Source organism: Columba livia, chromosome 1 (assembly GCF_036013475.1).
Source record: "Columba livia isolate bColLiv1 breed racing homer chromosome 1, bColLiv1.pat.W.v2, whole genome shotgun sequence".
In the NCBI taxonomy this organism is placed as follows: domain Eukaryota; kingdom Metazoa; phylum Chordata; class Aves; order Columbiformes; family Columbidae; genus Columba; species Columba livia.
Genome location: NC_088602.1, coordinates 169,858,919 through 169,873,281, shown reverse-complemented (window position 1 = coordinate 169,873,281; position 14,363 = coordinate 169,858,919). Strand labels below are relative to the sequence as shown.

General features: G+C 43.8%; 1 protein-coding gene across 1 annotated transcript; it reads right to left on the bottom strand.

Annotated features, from left to right (window-relative positions):
• Positions 1-568: 568 nt before the first annotated feature.
• On the bottom strand, positions 569-8,492 carry DDX47 (DEAD-box helicase 47). Its single transcript, XM_065045244.1, has 12 exons — positions 8,172-8,492; positions 7,363-7,456; positions 5,751-5,939; positions 5,484-5,555; positions 4,852-4,970; positions 4,270-4,341; positions 4,050-4,166; positions 3,737-3,883; positions 3,296-3,433; positions 1,939-2,009; positions 1,272-1,401; positions 569-1,177 (listed from the first exon to the last, which is right to left on the bottom strand). Exons 1-12 carry the CDS (start codon positions 8,475-8,477, stop codon positions 1,058-1,060), a joined length of 1,575 nt encoding a protein of 524 aa, XP_064901316.1. The 5' UTR covers positions 8,478-8,492; the 3' UTR covers positions 569-1,057.
• Between the last annotated feature and the right edge of the window lie 5,871 nt (positions 8,493-14,363).

Sequence of the window (14,363 nt, the reverse complement as noted above, 5' to 3'; positions counted from 1 at the left end):
TCTAACAGATATCAAAGGTTCTCAGCCTTCTCTGCCCACCAGAAGAAATGTCCAATGTGAAAATTTTTATTGCCAATGGGAACTAGCACTAACCTTCTGGTTTGATATGAAGATAAATACATTTATCTCATTCTTGCAAGAGTCTACTTATATGGCACTGAACTCTGCCTAAGACAGAGAAATAAATAGGGAAACACAGACAGACGCTGTATGAGACCTGCTTTTCTTCACCACACCGCTTGTGAGCTGCTCTTCTATGTAAATACCACCCTCTTGTGTTGGTTTGTAAGTAATACACGAATCAGCCACAACAAAAAAACCCCATAACACAGACCTCTCCTTGATCTTCCCAATCATTACAGATTCTGGATCAAACTCCAGGTTGTGAACGGCCCAATCCTGCCAAAACAGGTTCTCTCTGTGCTGGGCCACTGTTCAGATGACACATCTAAGGTACTGATGTCACACCTGAATCACTAAGATTGACCTAAGAAGAAAATTTTCTGGTAGAGCAAATATTCAAAATGAGTAGAACAGGTCAATGGTAAGACAAGGAAAGCCAGGCAGCTTTAAAATTAAGCAAAATATATTTGGAGTTCTTCATATCACATCTCTTCACTAAGGCAGGGGCATCATCCATCTGCTGTGGAAATTCAGTCGGTTCTATTAACTTTTTCCTCTTTCTTCTGACAGACCTAACTGACCCCAGATGCACTCGTTGAGTTTGGGCAATGAGACAGGCTGCAGCGGCGGGAAAGCTGCACTCACACTGCACCTCTCTGTGAATGAGCAGGGCCAGACCACAATGGCTTTCAGGTCCATAGGTGATGGTCTGGTGTCTCTGAAAGGATGACTGGTCCCTGCGTACCAGAATGGGCCAAGCTTGGTCTGTAACCAGTGAAGCAGAAGAGAAGTTGCTTTCCAGGTAGACTGCCAAATTTCTTAAGTAGTTCTCAAAAAAAAAAACCAAAAAAACATTGAAGATGGCTTGGTAGACTGTTTTTGCCAAGCTCATGTAGCCATAGAGAAAATTTTAAAAGTCTGTCCAAATAATACACTAGAAGGCTTTCCTCCTCTTCTTTTTCCCCCCTGCCACCTTATTCCTGACACCAATAGCTTCTTCTGTGTCATCATCATCATTCCGAGATCGCTTCTTCTCCCCTTGCTCCCGCAGCTCCTGCAATGCAATCAAGAGGTTGACCAAGAGGTTCTAGCAACTGAGGAAATTCAAACTACAACAGCAAGTAGAGGGACAAAAAGCCAGTGCCCACCATTCGAGCTAGTCTCTGGGCCTCAGCCACACGCTCTGTCAGCATCATAACTTCTTCCTCTTGCATGGGGAATGCTGGCAGCTTCTTGCCAATCAGGTGTTCAATGCGCTGGAACAGCTCTACATCGTACCTGAAAAAAAGACATGACACCAGCTTCAGTCAGTCCTCCTGAGAATATTTCGGCTGTCACCACCCACAGACATCACCCCTTATCTCCAGCCCACAGATACTGTTAGCTTATGCTGATGGTCCAACAAGCAAGTTTTAATTTCATCCAAATGATGCCACTGTTCGGGATAGTTTTACTGATTTATTCAGCTCATCTCGGTTCAGAAGTTATTTGGCAAAGACTTTTTTTAGACAAATACTTCAGTACTTATCAAAAACACATATTTAACCTGCATTATATATTATAAAAATGTATGCACATTATACAATCAAGTTATAAACACCTGGTTCTGCTCATTACACGCATACTTCTAGAATTTATCCTAGATCTTTCTCCCTCCCCACCCTGGGCCTTGAATTCTCTCCCCTTTAACTAAACAAATCTAGCTGGCACCTCAAAACAGAAAGTAGTATTTTCTTCTCACCCAGGATGAGGTCAGATGTTTTCTGCACTCAAATAGAGCTGGAAAGAGTAAGTCTTCCACATTTTAACACTTACTGTGTGACAAAGGTGATAGATTTGCCAGATCTCCCAGCTCGAGCTGTTCTCCCAACACGATGAATGTAATCCTGAAAACAATTTTCTTGATAATCAATAAGATATGTGCACCAAACAAAGTAGTTACAGGAAATCAGTCCATATAATTTTTCTTTAGGAAAGAACAAGAAAATGGCAAGAAAATAAAGCCACAATTAAGTACTCAGGACCATGTGCAGCATCAGGGTTTGAGAAGATGCTGGCTTGTGGAGGCATTTATTTGGTTTTAACATTTGAAGTCTTCTCTTGCTAAAGGAGAAGACCACCTCCACTTATTTAAGACTGCAGGACAAAAGTGGTGATACAAGACTTTGCTAATGAACTATCACTTCCTTGGAAAGCTAATATTTAAAGTGAGCCACTGCCTGCATTTTCAGTTTTGGGAATTAGTGCTCTTATATAGTCTGTCTTCCAGACAAACTCCCCGGCAGGTAGATTTAAATTTGGCAAGCACACTGAAAGGAAGAATGAATGAGAACAATTTGGAAGCGTCTGATCTATTGAGCGTCTTCTGTTTATACGGTTCTAGGCTGCTTTCCAGCTTTTATACTACATTGTGGAAATTAAAATACTCAATGCTGCTGCCACCATTATTTTTTTTAACTTACATCCTTTAACAATGTCAAAGACAGCATCTTCAAAAGAACCACCATACTTTCCTCTGTCTGCAATGTGCAGTATCTTTGATCATTATAAGGAACAATAGCAGTTCCTAAAATGCATGTTAACGGTATGCTTTCTGAAACTAGGCTGGGAAACAAAGTCACGCACCTAAGACAATACTATACTTTCTACAAAGTAGAGAGTTAGTAAGTCACTTTTTTTTTCAGTTCACTGTACTTTTGTGATAGGAAGATGAAATGTACCAAAGACATCTTTCTTGATCAAATCCTGATTGAGCATAATGGAAGAATTTTAACTTTTTTAAAAACACAGTTTAAAATGTGAAGGCAGGCCTGGATCACAGGAATAGAGATGACTACCTGAAACTAGTACTATGTTATGACTGTTTTCAAAGTCTAAAAGCCCTTTAATATAATATGGCAAAACACATACTCTGAGTAGAAACGCAGGCATAGAACACCCTATTTCCCCTCTTCGCTTACAGGATCGGTTCTACAGTCCAGATGAGGCCACCCAACCAAACTGAGATACCAACTCTCAGTTTCAAAGGCTGAACTGTGTCTTTTAATCGACAGAAGTGTAAACTAGGCTTCCAGTCAGCAGAACAGAGAAAAGTTGTCTTTGTCCCTTTGTCTAGCTTCACTATGCCTCCCGGTGACCAGAAGTTCTCAGCCAGCACACAGACTGAGCTCACCTTAGAATGTGTAGGAATATCAAAGTTTATCACCACATCTACATGTGGGATGTCCAGACCTCTGCTTGCAACATCAGTAGCCAGTAGAATAGAACGTGCCTTTGCCTTGAACTTGTTTAGAGCGCCCAAGCGTTTATTCTGGAAAAGAGGAGGACAAAAAGGGAATGAGAGGATAATGCTCATTCTGATTCATATGCTCTTGTTGAAATGCTGGTACAGAAGAACTGGAGGAGAAACTCAAAAGTCTCACTTATCTAATTTATTTTTGAACTATTACATAATCAGTGGCAGCATTCACAATAGTTAAAATTTCTAGAGATCAGTCCAGTCCACTAGCTGTGAAATACTCCTTCTTCAAGGTAGTTGTCACTTAGTATGGTGCAGCCCACTCCCCAAGCAACACATCTTCTGTCTACTCCACTCTGTGGAATACACCCTTACCTGACTCATCTGCCCATGGAGAGGAATGGCAGTGAACCCCAGATTGCGGAGCAGTAGAGCAGTCCTCTGGGTATTGTTACACGTACTACAGAATATCATGAAAGAGTTCCCAGCTAGTTCATTCAAGATATGAACCAGGTAGCTGTCCTGGAAAGAAACAGAGAAGAAAAAAAAAAAAAGAAAAAGAAAAAGAAAAAAAAATTCACATATGCCACATTGAAAAACTATAAGCCAGAGAAGATGACAAGATACCTAGCACATGTTGGAACAGCAAGACACGATCAGAAGCAGGAACAAACAGAAGTGGCATTACCTTGAATTTGGATGGGATAAAAATGTAGTACTGCTGTAGTTTTTCAACTGTCTGATATTTGGAAGAAACAGCGCATTTAACAGGATTCTTCAGAGCAGCACGCTGGAGTTTTTGAACCTGGGAAGATCAATGTAAGCGATCTTGTCAGAAACCCATCTCATACAGCCTAAACAGTACAGGCTGATGGAAGGATAAATAAAGCAGAGTACTCTGCTCTCACCTTCTTGGTCATGGTAGCAGAAAACAGGAATGTCTTCCTGTCTCGAGGAATCACTTTTAATATCTTATCCACCTGTAAAAACAGAAAGAAAACGGAAATGCTGAACACAACAGTAATCACAACATAAGCCACCTCCAAATACAATGATCATCCAAATGAAGAGTAATGCACTTGTGTAACTTAGACTCAGAGCAGGAACAAACTTCCCCTCTTCTAAAGCAAAATCATAGGCTGATAGCTTGTTGACCGTTTGGCAGTGTGAACTCCAGAAGTCTAATAGCAGTGCAGTTTTCCTGCAGGAATGTGTGTGTGATCGTGTTCCTACAGTAACTATGTCAACGTCAGGCACTCCAGAGAAACCAGAAGACTTCAGAGACAAAATGCATCCTACTGTCTTGCTAGTGCTCTGCAGAACTCTGCTAAGTTCTGCTCCTACCATAGACTTCTGTACAGTTATTAGATCTTAGTTACAGTTTGCTATTCACTTCTACAGAACAGCTCAGTGTTTACTATGTGACTGTAGGAAGCAATTTTAAAGGGACTCATCTGCTGTTACAAACTCTTCTTTTAGCAGTTTCCTACCTCTGTCTCAAAATCCATGTTAAGGATCCTGTCAGCCTCATCCATCACTAGATACTTCAGAGCTCGTAAGTTGAATCCCTTTGTGTTCTCCAGATGATCAACAAGACGTCCAGGAGTTGCTATCAACAAAATCCCGAGAGCCAATTTAGAATGAAAGCAAAGGAAACGATTCAAAGAGGCAAGAGAGCCATCTGTCACAGAAACAGGATTCTTTGCCCAAGAGAAGTAGAGGCAGATTGCTTTATGGGAAGGACTCTTTCATGGAATATTTTCAGAGTATTTTGAAATAAGACTAATGGAGTCAGACTTTCTGAAGAATGCCCTCCTTCCCCCCCTAAAAAAGCCTGACTGTACATGAGCTGTACTGAGAAGGATAAGACCAGCATTTTGAATACTTGAGAAGAACAAAAAGCAAGCCAAAGGCAGTCTAGCAAGAATGCTTTGGAATGAGCTTGTAGCAACAAGGCTACTGGTATATATTTAACAAGCCAGTACTTATATCTCAGGACAAAAACAAATAAAGGATGTACTCACACTTCTACTTCAAACGCACAAAACCCTTTGGCACTCTTTCTTTGAACAACTGCAGCATGATAATATTCATACCCCATATCCCCAGCACATTAACTTACCAATTATAACATGTGGTTTCTTGGCTAAGGCCAGAGATTGAGACATCGCGTCAATTCCACCCACAATAACCGCTGCAGGACAAACAGAACATAGTGAATCTCAGTGTAGCACCAGCCAGCCCCTGGCACCATAGTACCTCCTCCTACTCCCTGTCACCCACAACAGCTCTGTACAAATGAAAGGCTACTTTATGAGAATTTGCTTTATTTTAGCACATCTGTCCTTCCCAGGCCTCTTCAGCCATACAATCTCACAAAGCTACTTACTAGTGTGGACACCAATGGAGGATCCAAGAGCTTCAAACTGCTCTGAGATTTGGAAGGCGAGCTCCCTTGTTGGTGTGAGGACAAGAGCAAATAATCGCTGAGGGGTTTCCAGCAGTGCTTGAAGAATTGGCAAAGCAAAGGCTCCAGTTTTTCCAGAGCCAGTTTCTGCCAGTCCAATGATATCTCTGCCTACAAGGAGCAGCAAGGAGTACAAAAACTTATACATCCAGACCACAGAAAGAAATCTTTAAAGCACTGTGCAATAAAGCACAAGAATTTCCAAAGGAAAGGAAAAAAAAAAAAAAAAGGAAACAAACAAAGGGTAAAGAAGCACAAAGGGCCAAAACAAATTATTTCAGAACATCTCTGCAGTATTTTTAGAGTGTGGCTTCATTTGTTCAATACAGTCTCAGTCCTTTCCATTCTCTAGTCAAACTTCTGTCAACATACAGGTCTTCATACAAACTTCAGGTTCAAAAGCAGCTTTACTTTATTATTTCTCAAATTTGTTTGTCAATTTACAGCTTATTGCTTTTATCTGGGTAAGTATCCTAGACCAACTGTTGTCTGTGTTTGAGACTTAGGTCATACTAACTACTACAAGACAACAGCACTACCAAACTCACATTACAGAAGCCAGGATCAATTTTGTGCCATTAGGAGTCATCTAAACTGGTTTGTGGCAGGAGGAATTAGGACAGAAAGTTCTTTGCCCAAAACCAGTGCAGGCAACAGTGTAGAATTCAACACTAGAATCCATTCTGGCCTCCTAAACTTCTACAGCAGAGAAGAACACTCTGACAACAAGACTTAAACTAAAGACAACTTCTCAGGAATACAATCTTTTTATTTTTCCTCCAATAGAATCTTACATGTGGAGTAAAAGAGTCTGACAACAGTTAAGTACCAGGACAGAGTGACACTGAAAGTTTATTCCCATTCTGTCACATTGTTCTGTTCCTTTTTCAGTGGGTTTGTTTGTTTAAAACAAACAAACTAAACCACCAAATATTCTAGAAGCAGAAATGTTTGCTGAATTCAGTAATTTATTTTCCTGTAATTCCATGATGTTTACAGAAAGGCACTGTGGTTCATTTATTACTCACTCCAGAAATCTAAACTTCAAAGAATTGCCAGCTTAGAGCAAGGCAGATTATACAGGCCGTGTAATCAGTCACGGCAATCTCCAATTGCAGACACACACTGAAGGTCTCAACCAGAAGAGGCATAGTCCTAAATCTATCAGAAGTTTTCTGTGCATCCTTGAGTATTTCAGAAGTAAAATGGTCAGTGCAGACTAGCAGCTCAAATGATTGACAACAACTCTAGTTGATGTGGAGTGTCAGAACTACACAACAGCAGTGAATACTTAAGAACTCAGGTATGCACTCAATGGAAAGTTTGCAGTTACAGTCAGTGTTAGAGGAGAAACTAGCACTCCAAGCTCCCCCTGGGAAGGACACAAGAATGAACACAGAAACTAGTCCTAGACAAAGGCCTTCCATGATGAAGCAGCAAAAACTCTCATCTCTGCCACTTCTCACTCAGCAAAATTCATTCAAACAGAGCTTCTGGGGCATTCCCAGATTTGGGATCAGAGCACACTGCTCACCTTGGAGAGCCACTGGAATAGCCTCAACTTGGATCTTTGTTGGGACCTTCCATCCTAACTGGTCACAAGCTTCACACAGGACATCTGTCACTCCCTGAACATTAGTGAAAAGAGAAAAGGGAAACACACATCACCAAGGAGACCTAAATTAAATGATAGGCTTAAGTTAAATACATGCTGCAACAGAACCATGCTTGTCTCTAGCAGAGACAAACCCCATCAGGCCCTCAGTGCAACTATATGAAAGGGCAGGGTGCTCACAATGATCCCCACCTCCATCAGTAACTCTATAGATTCATTCAGAACTGTAAGCGGTGACTGTGATCACTAAAAAACTAGTCACCTTTTTCCTTAGTTTGCACAAGCAACTTCACACACACAGCTGTCTTTCTTCCCCTCCGGGGGCATCCCATTAGCACGAAAAAGGGAAAACACCTGGGCAAACTCACACAAGTGAAAACACATGCAGCCGGCTGAGGAGCGTGGATGGGAGCGGAAACGCCACCCGCACCGGAGCAGAGGCCTCAACGCCCCGGACCTCCCGCCCAAGACAGCCTCCCGCCCGCGGGCCGGAGCAGCGACGTGCCTGCCTGACCCCGTGCACCGGCGGCTCCGACGGGCCCAGGGTCGCAGCCCAAGGCCGCGCCACGAGGGTACAAGCACGGCGGGGCGGCGTAGGGCACGGCCCGGCACACGGCGCTGTGCGAGGAGCGCCCCACGCCCGGCCTGGTATGAGGATGAGCAGGAGGGTGCTCCTCGGGACGGGGAAGGGAGCAGCGAGGGTAGAACCAGCTCCAGGTCGGCCTCACCAAGTCCTTGAAGCTCCGAGACTCTTCCCCCGCTGCCTCCGGCTCCACTGCTGCCTCCGGCTCCGCCGTCTGCCCGTTCTCTTCTCCTGCCGCCATTCTGGACCGTCCCCCTCTGCGGCAGCGCAGCGCACTCTGGGAGTTGTGGTTCCCCGTTCGGAGGAAAGAGCCAATGGAAGCGGGCGGGGCTCCAGGGTTGCCCGTTGGGGCCGTTTCTTTCGAGGCGCCCCTCGGCGCCTGGGAGCGGGCGGCGGTGCCGTGAGGTACCGGCGGCCTCGTTTTCTTGAGGTCAGAAAGTGTCTTCTGCATCCGGAGTTCTTCAGAGCTCAGACCTCTGGGCAGGGTGTAATGCTTGGGGTGCCAAACGCAGACATTTTTTACTCTCCTAGTCTAGGGGAGGCGATGTCAGCGGAGTTGCCGTGTCTGGGGAAGCATCCTGACTCAGCACAAGGGCATTATTTTTCTAAACGTGTTCAAGGCTTGTTTTCTTTCAACTCATTTGGCTTGTGCTTCTGCACGGCAGAGCATTTTATGTGTTAAATTAAGAACTCTGGGTAGGTTTTTCACTGAACTCTGGAGAATCACAGAATGTTAGGGATTGGAAGGGACCTCGAAAGATCATCTAGTCCAATCCCCCTGCTGGAGCAGGAACACCTAGATGAGGTTACACAGGAATGTGTCCAGGCGGGTTTTTAATGTCTCCAGAGAAGGAGACTCCAAAACCTCCCTGGGCAGCCTGTTCCAGTGCTCTGTCACCCTCACTGAGAAGAAGTTTCTTCTTATATTTAAGTGGAACCTCCTGTGTTCCAGTTTATACCCATTGCCCCTTGTCTTATCATTGGTGACACTTGCCCTTTATATATTTATAAACATTAGTGAGGTCACTTATTTCTCCAGGGAAGTGGGAGTTACGGAGCTACAGCTGCCTGTACAGGGCTAAGAGCACACTGCATCGGCTGTCTGAAAACCTGCCTGCTTGGTAGTAACTGCAAATGGCTAAACCTCTGGGTTGCCACTCAGGGGTTACGTTGCTCAGGCAGTGTGCGGGATGTATAATTCTTTCGTACTCATAAATTCTATGGCTGTGAAAGAACAAGGGAAAATCTGATCACAAAAATACAAGCATATAAAGAACAAACTAGCTTTTTCAGAAATGCTGGTGTGAAACATTTTGATGTACCAGCGTAGGGGGGGAAAAAAATAAGTCAAGAACTGTCCACCTTGTTCTCCGGTCTATGGTAATAGCCACTGCGTAACACTGAAGTGTGAGAAACACATAAAATAAACTGAACTGTGGCAACTCACAGCATGAAATCAGAAAACAAGAGCTGGGACTGGATGCAAACACCCCCTACCTGTCTTTGCTGCTGTTGTGACCTGGGCAGGCAGTCTGCAAGTGCACAATAAGAGGTGAAAACAGTGATGGATTTAATACCATTGAAGTGACAACAGTGTCAAAATATTATGTCATGATGATAGTTTTTGAGCTCATTTTTTTCCATCTGGTCTTGGTGTGGCCTCTTTAATCTGCAGTCACGATACTGATTGCAGCAGGGTGACCTCGCAGCTGGATGAACACCCTCTGTTTTAGTGGGAAGGATGTTAATGCATTGAAGAGCTTGGGCATCAAAAAGACAGCAGAGTTGACTGCAAAATGGAACTTGTGACTGCATTTCTGAGCAGACCTCCCTCTTGCTGGTTGGGAAGCCTGGCTGGATGTGCTTACAGTGGAAATGCTGACGTATCTGAGCATCTGTCACTGGATTCCAAGCGTGCCATTTCCTCTGCTCCCAGAACAATGAGGAAAGTGAGAGGAAATCCAAACAAGCTCTCTGCGTGAGAGGGAAAGGAGAGGAAACCTGAAACAATTCACTGGGCAGCAGTGGAAATGAAACCACTGCATCCCACTGTGTCCAGCAGAAATTATTTAAAATAATAAATAGATAAATAAAAACAAGAAACACCCAATGTAGATGCTAGTTATGACCATATGTCTCAAAAATTACAGCAGTCTTAGCTATGAGCTTGCTATATATCGTTAGTGCTGAAGGTTAAGCCTGGCCAGTACTTAGACATGAACCCTTGTAAGGGCCACTGGGATGCCTCAGGAAATGGAGTCAGGAATGTGACAGGAAGTCACTGCTAGTGATTCTTTGTTGAACTCATTGTCCATATAATATAGTATGTTCTGTATTCATGGGGAGCAGGCTGGAGCAATTTATACTGGTGAAAATCCAGTTTGGGTAATTCCCTTTTGTCAGTAGATGTATTTGAACAAAAGTTCCCTCCTGTTCTAAACTGCTGTTGGAAAGCACTCACTTCTAAATGGTGATTCCCTTTTTGTGCTTTTCAGCACAGGACACTGCAGATATACTGGGTTTAGAAAACTTAACTCCCAGGTTTTTAGACTTTGCTTTTAACCAGTTATGTTCCTAACCCTACTGCATGATACAAGCTCAGTCTTCCTTAGAGGGGACAGGGTGGGACCAACCAGCAGATGAATTTTACTGCAGCTAATGCCAACTGTTTCATAAGGGATAGATAATAAGAGAAGATGGACAGTGTGTATAATAGGTCACAGTTAATGAGAAATGGTCCTGTCTACTCACTGGGATGCCCAGAAAGAGGTTACTGGGATATCCTGACTCCCTGACTGTATTCAGATTCCTTTGCCATAAGCATTTTTTATTATGCTTTCAAAACATACTAGGGGACTTTGTGTTAAAATTATGTTTGTATTGCTGCTTCACCATTGAATCACTCCTCCCTTCAACTGTTTCAATAAAAGGGAAGTAAAAATGTCCTCAGGAGGCCAGGCTTCATATCTGCCAGTCCAGGCTAAACATCAAATCACACATGGACCTTTGTCCCCACTTTGCTCAGCAACCAAAGGAAGGGTTCCACCAACACATCTAATTTGAAGGGAAAATAACATAACTGCTAGGAAAGAAAAAAAAAAAAAAAGAAAAAAAAGAAAAAGAAAAAGAAAAAATATGCTTATCAAAGCACTCCTGCCAAATGTTGCTTGTAATTCTAAGGGAGTCACAATATTGGAACCAAGGCAATACTGGAGTAGGTCCACCCCTGTCCCAGCTTTGTGCAGAAGGACATGACACAGTTGCTTCTGGTGCTTTCTTGGTACTAACCCTGGTGCTTATCTGACCCATCAGTGAGCTGTTTCAGGGAGAAAAAAAGAGTAGGAATTGAATCTTCCTCCCAAATATGGTAGATCTCTGCCAACACAACTCCCAAAGCTGTTTCTCCAGTGTGTCACATGAGATCCAGTGCTGGCTGCATGGGTGAAACAGAACAGCATGCCTGGAACTGGAAAGGAGGATCCAACCAGCTCCTACCCTGTCTATTAGCTCCTAGGTCAACGAAGCTGAAGTATGAGGGTGCAAACTTGGATTCACAGGACCACCTACCTTAGAAGGTGGCCAAGAGCTTGGAACTAACTCACACAGCTCCTGTGTCTTGTATAGGGTTACAGATCTTCCAGCCTGCAGTTCCCACTCTCTGCCTGAGCCTCCTGTTGCATTCCTAGCAAAGAAACCTGGAGAGGAGAGTAGCTGAGACCTGTCCAGAAAATTGTGGTGTGTTGGGCTCAGTCACACTTGCACAGCAGCACTGCACACCAACCCAAATCCTGACCTCGAGTGAAGGGTTAATCTAAGGAAAAACAGGACTGAATCAGGAGGGTTTTTGCCTGTGTGGCTAGGAACAGAAGGAAAACTTTCTGTTTTGTTCCAGCGGCTGAAACAGTGGCTGTGATTGTCCCAGTCCTTCTTCCTGTTTTGTAAGTGCTCTGTCACTGCATCACCCTACTCCTCTGCACCCCTCCTGAGTATTAGTACCAGTATATGTTTTGCTAACACAAAGCCTTCTCTGGGAGGCATTGCTAGGAGTATGTGTAGCTCTCCATGTATACTGCAGGGCTGTGCTGTGCTGAGCAAACAAGCCCTCATGGAGCTCTGGACTACTGAAGTCAGATCCTTCTGCCAGTCAGGTCAGTCCATTCAGATCTGTTGTTTTCCCTATGTTGTTCCCTGTGTGTGGGCATATGGACAAAGCTGCATTACTAGAAAACTGAAGAGGAGGTAGGAGAACTACATAAGTTGTATAACTTTCTCTGTGATGGTAAAACCAGCCATCTCAGAAGTATGATGAAGTCATAACTTATCTGGTAGAGTTAGCTGTGCTATACTGGATTACTAAGGTAAATTTATCACCGTGTCTGCCTTTGCATAGTGTGCAGTTCACATTCCAAAACCACACTTATGTGCTCATACACATGCACCTCCATGTTTGCACAGTGTACATGGGCTAATGTGCATACCAGGGTATGCACTCACAGAGGCATAAACATATACACTCATACACACATGCCAGCTGTGTGGCACAGAACTAATGACCTCGCTTTTCACTCTCCCATTTTGAACACATCCATTTTCTACCATCAATTCCTTCGCTCCAGTGCCTGGAGCATGAAATCAAGCAGGGTCAGAGAGAGGGAACGAATGTGATCATATGCAAATATACAAAGAGACACTGACACAGAAGTGCTTCATATTCATTTAATCAAATCAGCAGTGTACTTGCTCATTTCTGGCAAACAGGCATGGGCATTACAAACATCTGAGTCACATTCTAAGGGACCAAAGCTTTTGTTCTTATGTGCAAAAACAAGTGTTGATGTCATGAGGAGAGAAAAAGGACAAGGATTCAAGCTTTGTGAGACAGAGTGTTGCCCTTCCTAAAAGTCCACTCGGTGTTACAGAATTAGAGTGGGTTTCTGATATTTTGATTCATGCATCTGCAGGGAAGTTTCCCTCAACACTGGAGCATACTTGTGGAGGTGGAATTAGCCCTGCAGTAACTCCTCTAGTTGTCTCAAGACAGTTTCCGGGGTCTCTTCCTTGTACCTCTCTGAGGTACTGACATGATCCCCATCATCACAGTACTTGAGCATTTGCAATATTTGTTCCAGAAACATCCTTGTGAGGTAGGGAAGTTCTACTATCCCTGTTTTTAGACACAGGAGAGACACCAAGGCATCAAAAATCACAAAGGACATATTTAGCAGAACAGTCACTTGAAACAGGGTCCCAGTCCTTCTTCCTGTTTTGTAAGTGCTCTGTCACTGCATCATCCTACTTCTCTGCACCCCTCCTGAGTATTAGTACCAGTATATGTTTTGCTAACACAAAGCCTTCTCTGGGAAGCATTGCTAGGAGTATGTATAGCTCTCCATGTATGCTGCCTCCACCCTCACAGACAAAACTCTGTGGGTCTCACAGGCTGCTCAGCTGCATGGAGAGCAGCATATCCACCAGGTGTGCTCCCATCGCAGCTGGGCTCCAGCTCAAGCCAGTAACACCAACATTCGCTTCCTTCCCTGCTACCAGAGGTACAACTGCTTTCTTCCACCAGTCACCAAAGGCAGGCTCTGGTACTAGAGTCACTGGTGTGTCCTTCTCCCTGTTTTGGTTCCTAAGATCTGTCACTGGTTCACCATGTTTAATCTATTTTATATCTACCAGCATTCAGGTCATACTTTCCTTCTCCTTCAGGGACTTGCCCTCCCTCACAGCCAAAGAACAGGTAACTTGCTCTCACATGCCACAGACTTGCTTTGCCTCTAAGAACAGCTGCATTCCTTTGGAGTCCTCCTTTTTAAAAGAAAAAAAATATACATCTTTAAATACAATATTAAAAAATGTAAAATAATCCTATGTAAATAAATAGAACACAAACATCACAGTTCTCAGCCTGGAGAGTTTTCTTCAGAAGGGTTAACAATTTCTGGCCCCACTGTTTCACCCTGGGATGATGAGGCCTCCATACAGTCCGTCATATCTGGAGCTGCTTTGTTGAACAGCCTTTCCAGATGTACCTTTGTAATAGGGCTGTACTCTACTGGAAATTGGCAGCTATTGGCTTTTTGAGAGTACCCCAGCTCTTCTAATATTCGTAAGTTGGTAAATTATTTACAGTCCGAGGTCAGCACCAGGACTGCAGGGATTCAATCAGCCTCCTGCCTTTGGGAAGCAGAGATGGGGAGATGGCTAGGGAAACATGGGTTTAAGGAATATCCGCATAACCCTGCCTGCAGGTTCTGGGATCTGCTGCTGTGTAGCCCATGTGTCCATTCTAACCTCCAGCTCGAATCAAGTGGCAACTGTGAGGTGAGGGGGG

Excerpts from the sequence above, each read along its gene's own strand:
- DDX47 (XM_065045244.1), bottom strand. The coding sequence starts at position 8,477 with ATGCAGAAGACACTTTCTGACCTCAAGAAAACGAGGCCGCCGGTACCT. Across the intron at positions 5,556-5,750 it reads CTCCATTGGTGTCCACACTA|CGGTTATTGTGGGTGGAATT; the intron begins GTAAGTAGCTTT and ends TTTGTCCTGCAG. Across the intron at positions 1,402-1,938 it reads TCTATCACCTTTGTCACACA|GTACGATGTAGAGCTGTTCC; the intron begins GTAAGTGTTAAA and ends TCTTTTTTTCAG.